The 13,171-nt window shown below is 45.0% G+C and overlaps 1 protein-coding gene across 12 annotated transcripts in view; it reads right to left on the bottom strand.

Moving 5' to 3' along the window:
- Positions 1 to 9,600, bottom strand: part of MAGI2 (membrane associated guanylate kinase, WW and PDZ domain containing 2) — a 713,151-nt gene extending 703,551 nt beyond the window's left edge. For 7 of the 12 annotated variants that reach the window (XM_033057426.2, XM_033057427.2, XM_033057432.2 and 4 more), the window contains exon 1: positions 9,192 to 9,587. In XM_033057426.2, the coding sequence (XP_032913317.1) occupies positions 9,192 to 9,492 (301 nt within the window). In that variant the 5' untranslated portion in view covers positions 9,493 to 9,587. Of the gene's footprint in view, positions 1 to 9,191 lie in introns of all 12 variants that reach the window. The other 5 variants (XM_033057437.2, XM_033057440.2, XM_033057436.2 and 2 more) reach the window with 4 other exon arrangements.
- Positions 9,601 to 13,171: the final 3,571 nt, after the last annotated feature.

The following is a 13,171-nucleotide window of genomic DNA, read 5'->3' as shown; positions in this document are numbered from 1 at the left end:
ACGCAATAAAAGACTAATTGTACCTGTTTGCAGGAAGGATTTCCACTCTGGAATACTAATGTTACATTAACACAGCTACACAATGTATTTGCTAGTATAGTGCAGAAAATTTTGCTGATTATACTCTACACTGTTTTCCATAGTTCTGCTATGTAAAGCGGATCTATGAGCACTACTCATAATGATGAAGTCTATTTCTAGGGTTTTTTTCTATTTCCTGCAAATTGAGGACACAATATTTCTTTTTAAAAACAAGCACATTATGACTCTGCAGAGAATGAGTGATCTCAATTCTGTCCTCACTGCCTGACCTAACAGACTGTCAAAGAAGAACCCTGGCTCCCAGTGTAGTAATCTGGGAACTCTGTGAACAATTTAATAATTCTGGATAATTCAATGAGATGACTGCCATCACTGGCCATAGAGACTACCATATGTGTCACGTACCTCCAGACCAGGCACAGTGGGAGATTGTTACACCAGGTTTTCTCCCAGTAAAACAGGCATGATCTGGAATCATGGAATGCCAGAATTCTGAGTGAAAACAAGTTTTGCATGCTTTCTGAAGTGAACTCAAGTACTGGCAGGATAAACTAGTTGGTGTTAGTGCCAGGCCTGAAAGATGCACTACCTGAGAGGTTCAAGATAAATTCCAGTGACACAGGAAGGTGTTTCACTAGCACAAAAGGCTTGGAGCAGGCAAGACAGAAGAATGCTGGAGGCAGAAAGGCTCCATGGTTTGCAGCTGTATGGGGGACCTCCATGAAGTACACTGATCTGAACCAAGGGTGGCTCAAGAAAGTAACAAAAATATTATATAGAAACGCATATGGAAAGGTGTTATTTCATCTATGGGTGTGGCAGAAGACAGCCAATCTGTCTTGTCTGAAAACCATAAAACACATGCACATTTGCTATTTTAATTCCATTTTCACATGGTGTTGAATACCTGGACTGTTGTCCTTGCTTCCCAAGGTCAGAGGCCTGAAAGGAAAGGCACAGTAATGATTTAGTGTTCTAGTGTTTAGTGCACTACCACTACTTGGTGTTTATGTCAGGACACCAAGACTCTGTTCACCCTTCAGAGAGGAAGGATGCAGACATAGAGCCAGGGAGGCCGAGGTGCTGCCTCAGCAGCAAGAACCCAGCATGCAGTTCTGTCCATAACAAAACACTACCTGATGTTCCTTTGTAGGAACATCACACACATAAGAAAGTCATCCTACACAAATACGTGTTTCTCCCCCATTTCTCATTGTTTCACCCTACCTTCATAAGAACTTGGGACAGAAACACAGACATGTTAACAATAACTCATGCTTTCATCTGAAGAAGCAGGAATGCTGTTTTTTCCTTTGGAATGAGTTAATTGTGAATATTTTAAAGGGACAGCTTTACATCAGCATTCTTCTGGAGAAACCAGCTGGTCATAGCTTGGACTTGTGCACTGTTTGCTGCATATAAAACTGACTGGATGGCTGGGCCTAGGGAGTGGGGGGAGTGGAGTTACATCCACTGCTGGGCAGCCTCCAGTGGGGCTCCTCTGGGCTCAGAATTTGGGCCAGGCCTGCTTAATGTCTTTATCAAGGATCTTGAGTTTTCAGTTCTGGGCCACTCATTAGGGGGTAGACACTGAGGTGCTGGAGCATGTCCAGAGAAGGGCAGTGGAGCTGGGGAAGGGTCTGGAGCACAGGTCTGGTGAGGAGCAGCTGAGAGAGCTGGGGGTGCTCAGCCTGTAGAAAAGGAGGTTCAGGGGAGACCTTGTCACTCTCTACAGCTGCTGAAAGGTGTAGCTGGGTGGAGGGGTCAGCCTCTTCACAAGTAACAAATAATAGGACAAGAAGAAATAGCCTCAAGTTGCACAGGGGAGGTTTAGACTGGATATTAGGAAGAATTTCTTCTCTGAAAGCATTGTCAAATGCTGGAACAAGGTGCCCAGGGAAGTGGTTGAGCCACCCAGCCCTGGAGATGTGGCACTTGGGGTTAGTTTAATGGTGGACTTGGCAGTGCTGGGTTAATGATTGGAGCCAAGGATCTTAAAGGTCTTTTCCAAATTAAATGATTCTATAATTTCAACGTGTTTTGAGAAGCATTCCCTGTGCTGATTTTTTCCTGTGCTGGAGGAACAGGGCTGTACACTCTCTTGAATATGACAGAACATGTAAATTCTAAAACCAGTAATGTACTTTAATAATCCCTATATTTTTTTTCCTAGAGCTTTCACACAATTTTACTTTCTCCATTTTGTTCCTTGTCTTACTTTCCTTCATCTCAAATTCATGTGCTGTGGAAATAATCAAAGACACCCAGGAGAAACAGCTGAAGCTGATAAGCGGAGCAAAACAGCATTATTCATATATTACTAATCATAATGTATGTATGAATGAGAAGACACCTGGTAGTGCTGTGTTGACAGCAAGCTACCTTTTGATTAAGCTTTCTGAATTCTAGCAATCTGAAGGTACTGACTAGGAGTTCAAGAATAATGTAAAAAGGATAAATACATGGCAGATACACACAAACAACAGCTTTCTTTCAGCTCAGCTTCTAGTGAAGTCTCCAAATTGTGGATAGCAGGTGTGAATAAATGAGAGATTTTAGGTTAACATTAAAAGAACAGTCAAACCATAACTACTGTTTTTGAGATTATCATTTACCAAAGAGGATTTTTGATCAGTTTAGGAATGTTAAATAGTTTTTGTTAATGCCCTTAAGTTATGTTCCTTTTCTCTACTTTCTGCCCACCATTCCACTTTTCATTGGGTAGTTTCAGCCTGCAGTTAGAAAGCCAAAAAAATGGCCAGAAAACTATGACACCTTCTTTCTGGATAGAGCTCTGTGAGGTTGAAGAAAAGCTGATTTGTAACAAATTAGGTGTGCTGAAGAGATACTGTTGGGATCACAACCCCTGTGGTTTTAGAAAATTCAGTTAAGGCCAGAATTGCAATGGCATTCAGCAACAAAACCCAATGACAGGCACTTTGCCACCGAAATCAATACCTTCCAACTCTGTGCTCTAGACTGCACCTACTTGGACAGGCATCTAGTCAATCCTATACTAAAGTTTTGATTTTTTTATTTCCTACTGCAGAATTCTGTGCTGTTCTGTACATTCCTTGGCCACTAGAGTGAATGCGTTGATTGTAACTATCATATATATATTTGCACAAAAACTTGAATGAAAAATATTCTAGAGTAGTCCCGTAGCAATACTTGCATAGCAATACACAACTATACACATTCTTACACAATCTCAACCTACAGATGAAAATTCCTACCAGTCTTAAAAAACCCAAAGATTGTACAAATATTTATGTATACTCTTATATTTATAAACACCTAGGTATGTAAGCAAAAAATTAGTTCCAGAATGTCAACACAAGGAATATCATTGTTCTCTGAAATTTGCCTTGATGTTCCCTAGTTAAAAAAAAAAAATCTTCCTTTGTTTTTTCATTTGTTTATAGCGCCATGAGGAAGAGAAGAACAAGAAACATCTGCTTCTACAACTACTGCAGCACTTTCCATCACCCATTCTAAATCACAGTTGTGACCACCTCCTCCTATAAATCCCTTTTGAAGGAGTACTTTTTCCATGTATACACCACTTCTTGTATACAAAATATGTAGATGAATAATTTATAGAATCTTTCATGTCATGAAAGGAGCTCCTCATCTATAAAGAGCAAGGAGAAGATCAAGAACACTGAAAGCAAAAGCTCAGCATCCATATATTTCATGAAATGCTGAATTAATGCAGGTGAGGTTATAGGATGCATAAAGGAAGTCAGACACAATTCTACCCCCTCACACCAGTACTTTGCTTTGATGTCAACAGTACCAACAGATGTACAAGTCTTACAGTAAAATTACGTTTTGTGACTAAACAGAACTAAGCAGAGCACTCTCAATTATTTAATTTCTTCAAGGAAATGATGCACTAACAAAGTCATGGCCCCATCCTTTAATGGCACATTTGTAATTCTCAGGGAAGGAAAAAGACTGATGAATATAATTCTACTGCCAGTGAACACAGAGTCCCTGACATGAAGCATCACAAGCTCCCTGGAGGAGCTGAAGTATAAATCACAAGCTACATGAGTCAGAAGTCAGCTTCAATGGTCTTTAAATTAAGATGGACAAGCATAAGAATAACATAAAGTAATGGTTAAAAAAGAACTCTGAATTTAATTTCAGGAGTTAGTGGAATCCTAAGGAGCACAAACTAGGTAAAAGGAGTATGTGTATTTTCAAATACTATATATGCAAAAGTCATAGAGAAAAGTACAACCACACAGGTTTTCAGGGTTATTTGGGTCTGGTTTTGTCAAACGCCCTTGTGATATTTTTTTATTCTGGAAAATCATGCAGCTTTCTGTTGCAAAATACTGTTCTTCTTGTAAAGGTAACTATATCCAATCTTCCCATCCCGTCTTGGAATATACTATATAGTGATATCAAGGAATAAAAGATCACCAAAAGACCATTTATATGGACAGTGTGTTTTAATGAATGTAGAGGAGAATTATTTATGACCTTAAATAACAAGAAAAAAAATTAAAAATATAACTATACATTGAGATATATGTATGAAAAAGTCTGTAGTAAAATACATTAAATTTAATCAGCTAACATCTTTACACATGCATGCAAAACTTCTGGAAAATCACAACAATCATGCATTTCTCTGTAAAAGTTTGTCACAAACTTTTAAAGAAATTTTACAAGTTAAGCCAGGTTTTAATTGCAAAGCTTATGGATGAACCATTACAAAAAACCTCCACAAGGCTCCTAAACCCCTTAGCCACAAGTCAGTGGGTGTTGGGACAGCATCATTCTGTCCTTTTAGTCTTCACTCAGCAACCACAGTCATGGCCACTGGGAATAGGATGTGGAGGATGCAGTCTGCCCAAACTTGGCTGCTCTTGTGTCTGTCCTAATGAGAGTCCAAACCTTTTCCTGACTGGGAAAGCACTTGAAAAGATGCCCAAGTACATCTAGAGTCAGCAAAAAATTCTAGCATATGCTTACTAGTAAGCAAATGATTGGACTGAGAAAATTAAACTGGCTTTTAGTTCCTCCTTACATTATGTGTGCTAATTGCCTTTTTTGCATAAGGAGCTAAAGAATTAGGGGTTGATGCTTAAAGTCTGACTATTCAGAGTCAGATAAGAGCCATCAGAAAGTGTCTATATAAAGTGTCTGTTTTATTCATATTTCATATATTCATACCACTACTTCTAAAAACAAGTTAAATTGCTCAGCTGGTCAGATCACCTGGTTACTTAATACATCCAAACCATTTTCCTTGAGAAAGAGATCAGGCAGGAACTCCAGGACAAAATCTGTTGCAATGCTCCTGAGTTCTGAAATCCATGTTTTCAGACTGTTCACTGGGATTCTGTTGAGGGCATCTGTGGAAGTTTATAACTCCATGTAAAGAATAAAGATCCTGGTTTATGCAGTACATCCAAGTGGGCTGTTTGTGCAACCCTTCAAGGAGTGAGTTTGCACAGCACAAACCTGTATCAGCCACTGGTGGGAATTACTGTGGATCTGAGACAGCAGTGATGAGCAGAGAATGGAACTGGAGGCAACATTGCTCCCCGTGTGACTCTTCCCCATGTGATTACTTATCCAAATTAAGATGCCTCTCCTTAACACACTGCTACACCTCCAACTACGCATCTGAACATGTGTGGGAAGAAGACAGCACTTAATCCAAACTGTTCTGCATGTAAAAACAAACACATTTGAAATTCAGAAGTATTCCTTTAAGAAACAGTGCAAGGCTCTTATCCTCACACAAGAGAGCAGAAGGTCAGAATGTACATTTGCAATATGCCCAATTAATGTAACTGTTGTACACAATTCTCTCATTGGAAGGATATATACTCAAAAAAACATGGGGTTTTCCAGAGGAAACTCTGTTTTCTTTATCTGATGTTAAGGACATTGCCTTCGACTTCATCTGGGCCAAAATTTCATCCCATGTGTTTCTCTGTGATTCTGCCAACAGTAGCACAGTGGCTCGCAAAAAAAAAAAAAAAAAAAAAAAAAACCAAACAAAAAAAACCACAAACAAACAAATTAACTAACTAACTAACAAAAAAAAAAAAAAAAACAAACAGGAAATACTCTCCAAGGAATATTTCTTTGTGAACTCTTACAATTAAGACTAAATAATAATAATAAAAATAATGATTCTTACAGTCTTTTCTCCCTATGCAAACCCAGGCACAATGTCCTGCACTAAAACCCTATTTATCAGGCATCATACCTAGAATTCATGTTGAATCACATCATGCAAATCAATTTCTCATGATGTTTACTCCTCCTCATAATATGCAGCAACTCCTACATTATATGTTTGTGGGTTTTATAACTCAAGATATTTAGCTAACAGCAATATTCCATCCATCTTTCAAAAGAAGTATTTCATCTAGTAATATGATAAATAATGAAGTATTTAATTATTTCAGAGAGGGGGGTGTTCAATCAAACATAAGGAAAAATCATGAAAGCACCTTTTCTATGCTTCAAAACAGCTAATTCTTGAATTAGCCATTCCCTGATTTCATCTACAAGTGAATTTTCACTGCTGAATTGTCAAAACTTTCGAACAAGAGAAATGCTCACAGTCTCCTAAAGATCACATTATAAATAGTCGTGTCCTACCTCCACATTTCTCTCTCTGACTTCATTCCTAGGCAGCACTGAAGAAGCAGCTACAGTCACATGGTGCATTCAAGGTCATGCTATTCTAATTGACAGAGATAGCATTGATAAATTATGCGGAAACAATGATAATGGAGCCATTAACCTTGTTCCAGCACACTAAAGGTGCTTCATAATTAAAAGGAGTACAAAAGTTACAAAAACATATAAAGATTTTATTGCTCAGCCTTCCCTCTCCTACACACTGCTGCAAAGCAGGGTTAGGGAACAGTAATATTGCTGTAGCGTGGCTGCCTGTGCTTTGTCACTGGCTTACACTCGAAGGAGGAGTCAGGTAGTGAAATGCACAAACCATTGACTTTTTTTTTTCCTCCCAAATAGGAAGTTGGATCCAGAAGGCCTCTCTCTTTGGCGTAAAGGATGCTGGAGCACATGAAAGATCGTTCCAGCCAGGAAGTCTTTCTCAGTCCAAGAATCTGTGCTGAACTGTCATTTCCAAACACACAGTCATGTGGCCAGTACTTTGAGAACTTGCATTGAAACTGTAGTGAGTTAACAAACTGAATTGAAACTCCTCAGATATATCTATAGATATATATAGATACATATAGATATATAGATATATACCTGTATAGATACAAGTACACAGATATATAGAATTAGGCAGAATTCAGAATTTCTCCCTTATGTCTCAGGCAGAAGCTTGCAGTAATTCCCAGACTAAAAGCCTGACTAATGTCCCTAATTCATTTATGACAGGTAATTTATTAAGGGTGCACACATTAATGAATCACCAGTGGTTGCTTTGACTTAAAGAGAAATATTAGAAAAACAGTGAAGAGATAGGACATATGTTTCACGTAGCAACTCAAAGTAACCTTAAATTTCCCTTATTGTAACAAATCTGTAGAATTTCTGGGGAAAAAATTAAAACTTGGATTACAGACAATCTACCATTATCTTCTTGACAATTCAACTGCTGCTTCTTTTTGAATCCCATCACAGTAAGACCACTCACACTAAAATTATTAATAGAAAGAGGACAGTACAGAGCAGGTTTCCTGGAATTCAAGCGCCCAAAGATGACACTACCCTGCCAAGACAGAATCCATTATAGTAACTTTTAATCTTAACTTATCTCATGAACTATTGTGTCTCCCTGCATAGCTGACTGTCAAGATATGATCTACAGCATATTGCACAACTTACTCATTAGGACAAGAAAAAAAGTCCCAGATCATATCTGTATATAGAGGCGTGACCTCATGGAGATAACTGAATATACAATAAAGTGCATTCTGAAGGCATGAGTAGAAATCCGATTCTTTCTACTGGTTCTGTCATGTTTGGATAAACTAATAATTAGCATATTCTTCAGGCATTCGGAAGTACAACAAATTATACTTTAAACAATAAATCGTCAATTACAAAGAGGAAGCAAAATTGCCAAATGTGATACTCAGTTTCAGAGAGACTCTCCTCTGTGTCCTCTGAGCACAGGCTCATGGCTACAGTTGCAGAGCACAAGCGCCTCTGATGCATGGTATCTAAAAACTTCCCACAGCAGAAATTCCCAAGTTTTCAATGGCTGGGCTGGCTGCCCGGCTGGAATGCGTACTTCAGCGATCCGCCCACAGCCGCTGCACCACCCAGAGCCAAGGAGCACCTACAGACTCGGCTCCCAGAGCTGCTCCCGTGCTCCAGAAATGCTGCTGGGGTAGCAGAAACCTCCTCGCAAGCGCTCAGCTGCAGAGAACTCAGCGCAGTTTAAAGAGGACAGAAGCAAACATGTAAACAGCATCCGTGCCGTCTCTTCTCTATTGACTTTCCTGGAAACGCATTAACCTATTACAGTACTTCAAAATAAACAAGTGAAACAGACGCGAGGCAAGAGTATACCGTTCTCTCACAAAAGTTTCTGTCTGTCCTCCCGCTTGCTCTGAGCTCCCCATCCCCTGCGATTAGCGATCGTTTTCACCAGGGATCAAATGAATGACTTTTCCGCTAATGACACTTAAGAGATGCTAAAGCCACCCTGGGCGCCAGCAGGGGCCCGGCGCGCTCCGCAGCCGCTGTCCCCGCTCCAGGGCGGCCGGAGCGAGCCGGAGCCAAGGGCGAGCCCCGCTCCGCAGCCGGCCCGGCCGCCGCTCGGCCCCGGCAGCGGCAGCAGCGCCGGAGGGGCGGTGGGGCCGGGGGCTCGGCTCGGCTCGGCTCGGCTCGGCTCGGGCGGGGAGCCGGCCCCGCTGGACCGGGGCTGCCGGGGATGCTGCCGCCGCCCCCCGGCCGCCCCCCCCGGCATGGCGAAGCGCTGTCACTGACGCACATTTAATTCGCCCGGCTGCGGGTACCGCGCAGCGCCGCTCGCATCCTCCCCCCGCCGCCGGGGAGGGGGCGGCCCCGGCGGGGAGGGGGAAAGTCAAACTGCAGCAACAAAGTTGCTCCCCCTCCGCTTCCCCCAGACCTGCCGCGGCCCCCCGGGGGTGGGCAGAGAGGGGGGCCCGTGCCCGCCTTACCTTGCTTGACGCACTTGAGGCGGATGGGGTCCTTGCAGTGCTTGATCACGGCCAGCACATCCCTGATGGTGAGCCCGGCCACGGGGGTCTCGTTCACCTCCAGCAGCAGCTCCTCCGGCACCAACTTGCTGCCGCCCTCATAGGCCACCTTGCCGGGCTTCACTTCCCCCAGGTAGGGGAACTGCCCATTCTCGGCGCCCCCCTTCAGCTCGAAGCCCAGCTGTCCCTCCGGGTTCCTCACGATCACGATCTCGTGGACTCTGCTCGTCCAGTGGCTTTTCTTCTTCAAGCCCTTGGACATTGCCGTGGGGATGCTCTGCCCGACTCCCTCCCTGCAGTCTGTGCTCCTCGCCCCCTCCCTCCCTGTGTCCCCACTCCCGGGGCAGCCGCGCTGCTCCGGGCAGGCTCGGGCGGAGCGGCCGCGCTGTGCCGGCCGGCGGCCCCGGGCTGCGCTGGCTCGGGGAGCGCCTCTGTGCCCGCTCCTCCCGGCTTTAGCTGATATCCATGGCAGCGCGGCCGGACCCTGCCTGCGCGTGGATGCACTAGTTGTAGAGAAACTGGCAGGAGGGAGGAGGGAGGGAGGCAGCGGGAGGGAGGGGACGGCAGCGGCGCGGGGAGGAGGAGGAGGGCTGTCGGTGTCGGTGCCGGAGCGAGGCGGGCGCTGTTTCGCCGCTCCCGCCTCGCCTGACCCGGTAGTGAAGGCCGAGAGAGAGGCTGCCTGGCACGGCCGGCAGAAGGCGGAGAGCGGCCCGGGCGGGGGGGCGAGGGCGCTCGGCAGGCGGCAGGGAGAGCGGCGACCCCGCCGGGAGGGGCATCGGGGAGAGACAGCGCTGGCCCCGCCGCCTGCCCCGCCCCGGCCGGACACTGCCCGGCACCGGCCGGACACTGGCCAGCTCCGGCCCGACACTGCCCGACACCGACCCGACACTGCCCGGCACCGGCCGGACACTGGCCAGCTCCGGCCCGACACTGCCCGGCACCGGCCGGACACTGGCCAGCTCCGGCCCGATATTGCCCAACACCGGCCGGACACTGGCCAGCTCCGGCCCGACATTGCCCGACACCGGCCCGACACTGCCCAACACCGACCGGACACTGCCCAACACCGGCCCGACACTGCCCAACACCGGCCCGACACTGCCCAGCTCCGGCCGGACACTGCCCGACACCGGACCGGCACCGGCCGGACACTGCCCAGCTCCAGCCCGGACACTGCCCAGCTCCGGCCCGACACTGCCCAGCTCCGGCCGGACACTGCCCAGCTCCGGCCCGGACACTGCCCAGCTCCAGCCCGGACACTGCCCAGCTCCGGCCGGACACTGCCCCGCTCCGGCCCCGCTGCAGCCGCGAGGGCACCGGCAGCGCCTCGATCCGTGCCGGGCATCGCGTCGCTGCGGGAGCTGCCCGAGCCGGAGCGGAGAACGGTCCTGCGTTCCAGGAGCTCTGCTCTCGGCCGGGAAGGACCAAAGGCAGCTGGGCTTCGGGCTGTGGCTGCCAAACCAAGCGACACCTGTTTGCTTCGAGGATCTGTGTGTCACGGGCATTGCAGAGTGGTTTCACTCCGCGCGGAGGTCTCAGTTTATTGAGTTGCACATGGGTATTATTCTTTATACTGGGTGCTGTGGCCAGAGCCGAGGGCTCAGGTGGGTGCTACACCTGAAGAGGGTATGACAAAGAGAGGGATGGCAAATTTTTTGACTGTCGCCCAGCAGGTTTCACCACCCTTGCGCAGGTTGCCTTCTACCGCTTGTCCTTAAGTGGCCAAAATCCCACACTCCAAGCTGCAGATCTTCCCTGCAGCCCCAGCAGTGGGTTACACTGTTCAGCAGGTGATACTGCAGCTCGCTCCTCCTGCGAGCTCTCCCTTTAATAAGTTCTGTCATATGCCTCACATGTGTGAGAGCCAGGGAGTGTAGCAATTGGCATGTCTTTCTGGGAAACTTGCCTTGACTAAAAAAATAGTTTCCATCCAAAGTGGAGGTTGACAAAATACAGTTAGAACAACATCCTGACTTTAAGAAGCATAGTTTTTGTGTCTATGGGGTATAGGGGAGCAGGATACATGAAGGCAGGGGTCTGCAGACAGGGTATTGAATGGGATAAGGCAGGAGAAATGTACTTTGTGTTATGGCATGTGATTTAAAGATGGTCAGATATTTTTAAAATTTCAATTAAAGTGACTGCAATGAAATTTTTCAAACTGTACTGCTGTTTTTCCTCGTGGTTTCCATGGAAACAGGCCTTTATGCGATCATGCTTGGCTGTGTCTCCTTTACTTCTCCAATAACTTTTGAAGCTGTTGGGCAGTTTTACCCAAATCTATCTCAAATATAATTTAGCTATTTCATGGAAACCGGCAGCTGTGTAGGGCTGAGAGATCCTGTAAATGTCCCAAAGGCTGTAACATGAACTTTTCTCTTATTAAACAGTGATTCACATGGTTGAGGGACCATATAAATGTCTTGGTAATGAGAAAAGTTTCAATTACAGCTCATTATCAGCCTCACTACAAGTCTGTGGGAAACCAGGGTTCTTCAGTTCATTTTCCCTCAGAATTACTTGTGTTCCACAGGTGGAACAGACACATGCAGAGGGGAAGAAAACATTGAGAAATTACTCACATCTGTATTCTGCAAGTCATTTCACTTGTTTTGCTGAGGGGGCCTGATCAGAAGTGCAAAACTCTGTGTGTGAGTGGCTTCACAAAAGTGATAAAAGGACAAACCAAACCAAGACCCCACGTAAAAAACATGAGATGCGTAAGTACAGACAGCTGAAGATGGGAGGTGAAAGGTACCTTGACTGGAAGGTACTAAGATGTTTTCACTGGTGGGACAAGGGTGATGTGATGGTCTTCTTTTCCGAAGATCATCATGAGTGTCTTGTCACTAGGGAGCAGGGGCTCTGGTCTGGACAAAAAACAAAGGCATTTGAAAAGAGCAAGAGAGTCAATAGTTTTGTCTCTCTGTAGCCCTGACTTTTCAATTTGTCTTGGTTATTCGTTCAGAAATGGGATAGGAAGCAAATGGTTGAAAAAAGGAATAGAAGACATAACATCCCATTATTCTTCAGTTTCACATATTCTACCAAAATCACTTAGTTGCTGAGTCATCTGCTCTACTGAAGTCCACTCTATTAAGTGGTACCATTTCTTAATTTGGAGTAGTCATTCTGCTGGTATAGTATTGCAGTTGTTGATTTGTCTTATTAAAATAAATTTTTAAGTAACTCCATGTTTACCACAATATATGTACAGCACTAGGACATGTGCCAAAAATTCAGTTTTTAATCAATACATCAAGAAATATTGACTGTATCCCTAGATGGGGGAAGGGCATCCTGTGGATGTTACTTTTCTTATTTCTTAGGAGTCTCTTGATCAGAGTTTTTTAAGTGCTCATTACCATTTTAAGGCAGATGACATTAACAATAGGCAATGGGTAGAGCACTTTTGATTTAACATGTGCAATGGACAAATCTAGCTGAATAAACGCTTCATGTCTAACTGCAGTTGTATTAATCTGAAATAATACCATGAGGTGATGAAATTGGTGTTCCTGGGGCATTAACTTTGCCTTCTGGAGGTGGGCAGCCATATGAGCCTGACAGACCTCAGCAGAGGCAGCTTGGCAGAGAAGTGGGAGATTAGATGAAAAGTGCCTTAACAGTCCTCCCAAAGCAGATCTGTGAGTTATCAGATCATGAGATCAATTGATCCTCATGTCAGGAAAGGATGGCAGTTTTCAGGTTCAGAGACCAAGAAAACTTGGGGAGTAGAAGGGCAGGTCATACCTGTTAAGATCAGGAGAGAGTGAAGACTTAAGATTACAGTGCTTCTCTGCAGCATTTTCTTACAGGAGACATAAGATTTTAGAGTTTTGAGTTGACTGTGTATGGGTAAAATTTTGACATCATATCATAACTGGCTTATGCACTTTGGGCCTAGAGCAGTAATACCAGAAATGCATAGTTTGCTTTGC

The sequence above is a fragment of the Catharus ustulatus genome, chromosome 4, assembly GCF_009819885.2.
Source record: "Catharus ustulatus isolate bCatUst1 chromosome 4, bCatUst1.pri.v2, whole genome shotgun sequence".
Taxonomy (NCBI): domain Eukaryota; kingdom Metazoa; phylum Chordata; class Aves; order Passeriformes; family Turdidae; genus Catharus; species Catharus ustulatus.
This window is presented reverse-complemented; position numbering and strand designations above follow the sequence as displayed.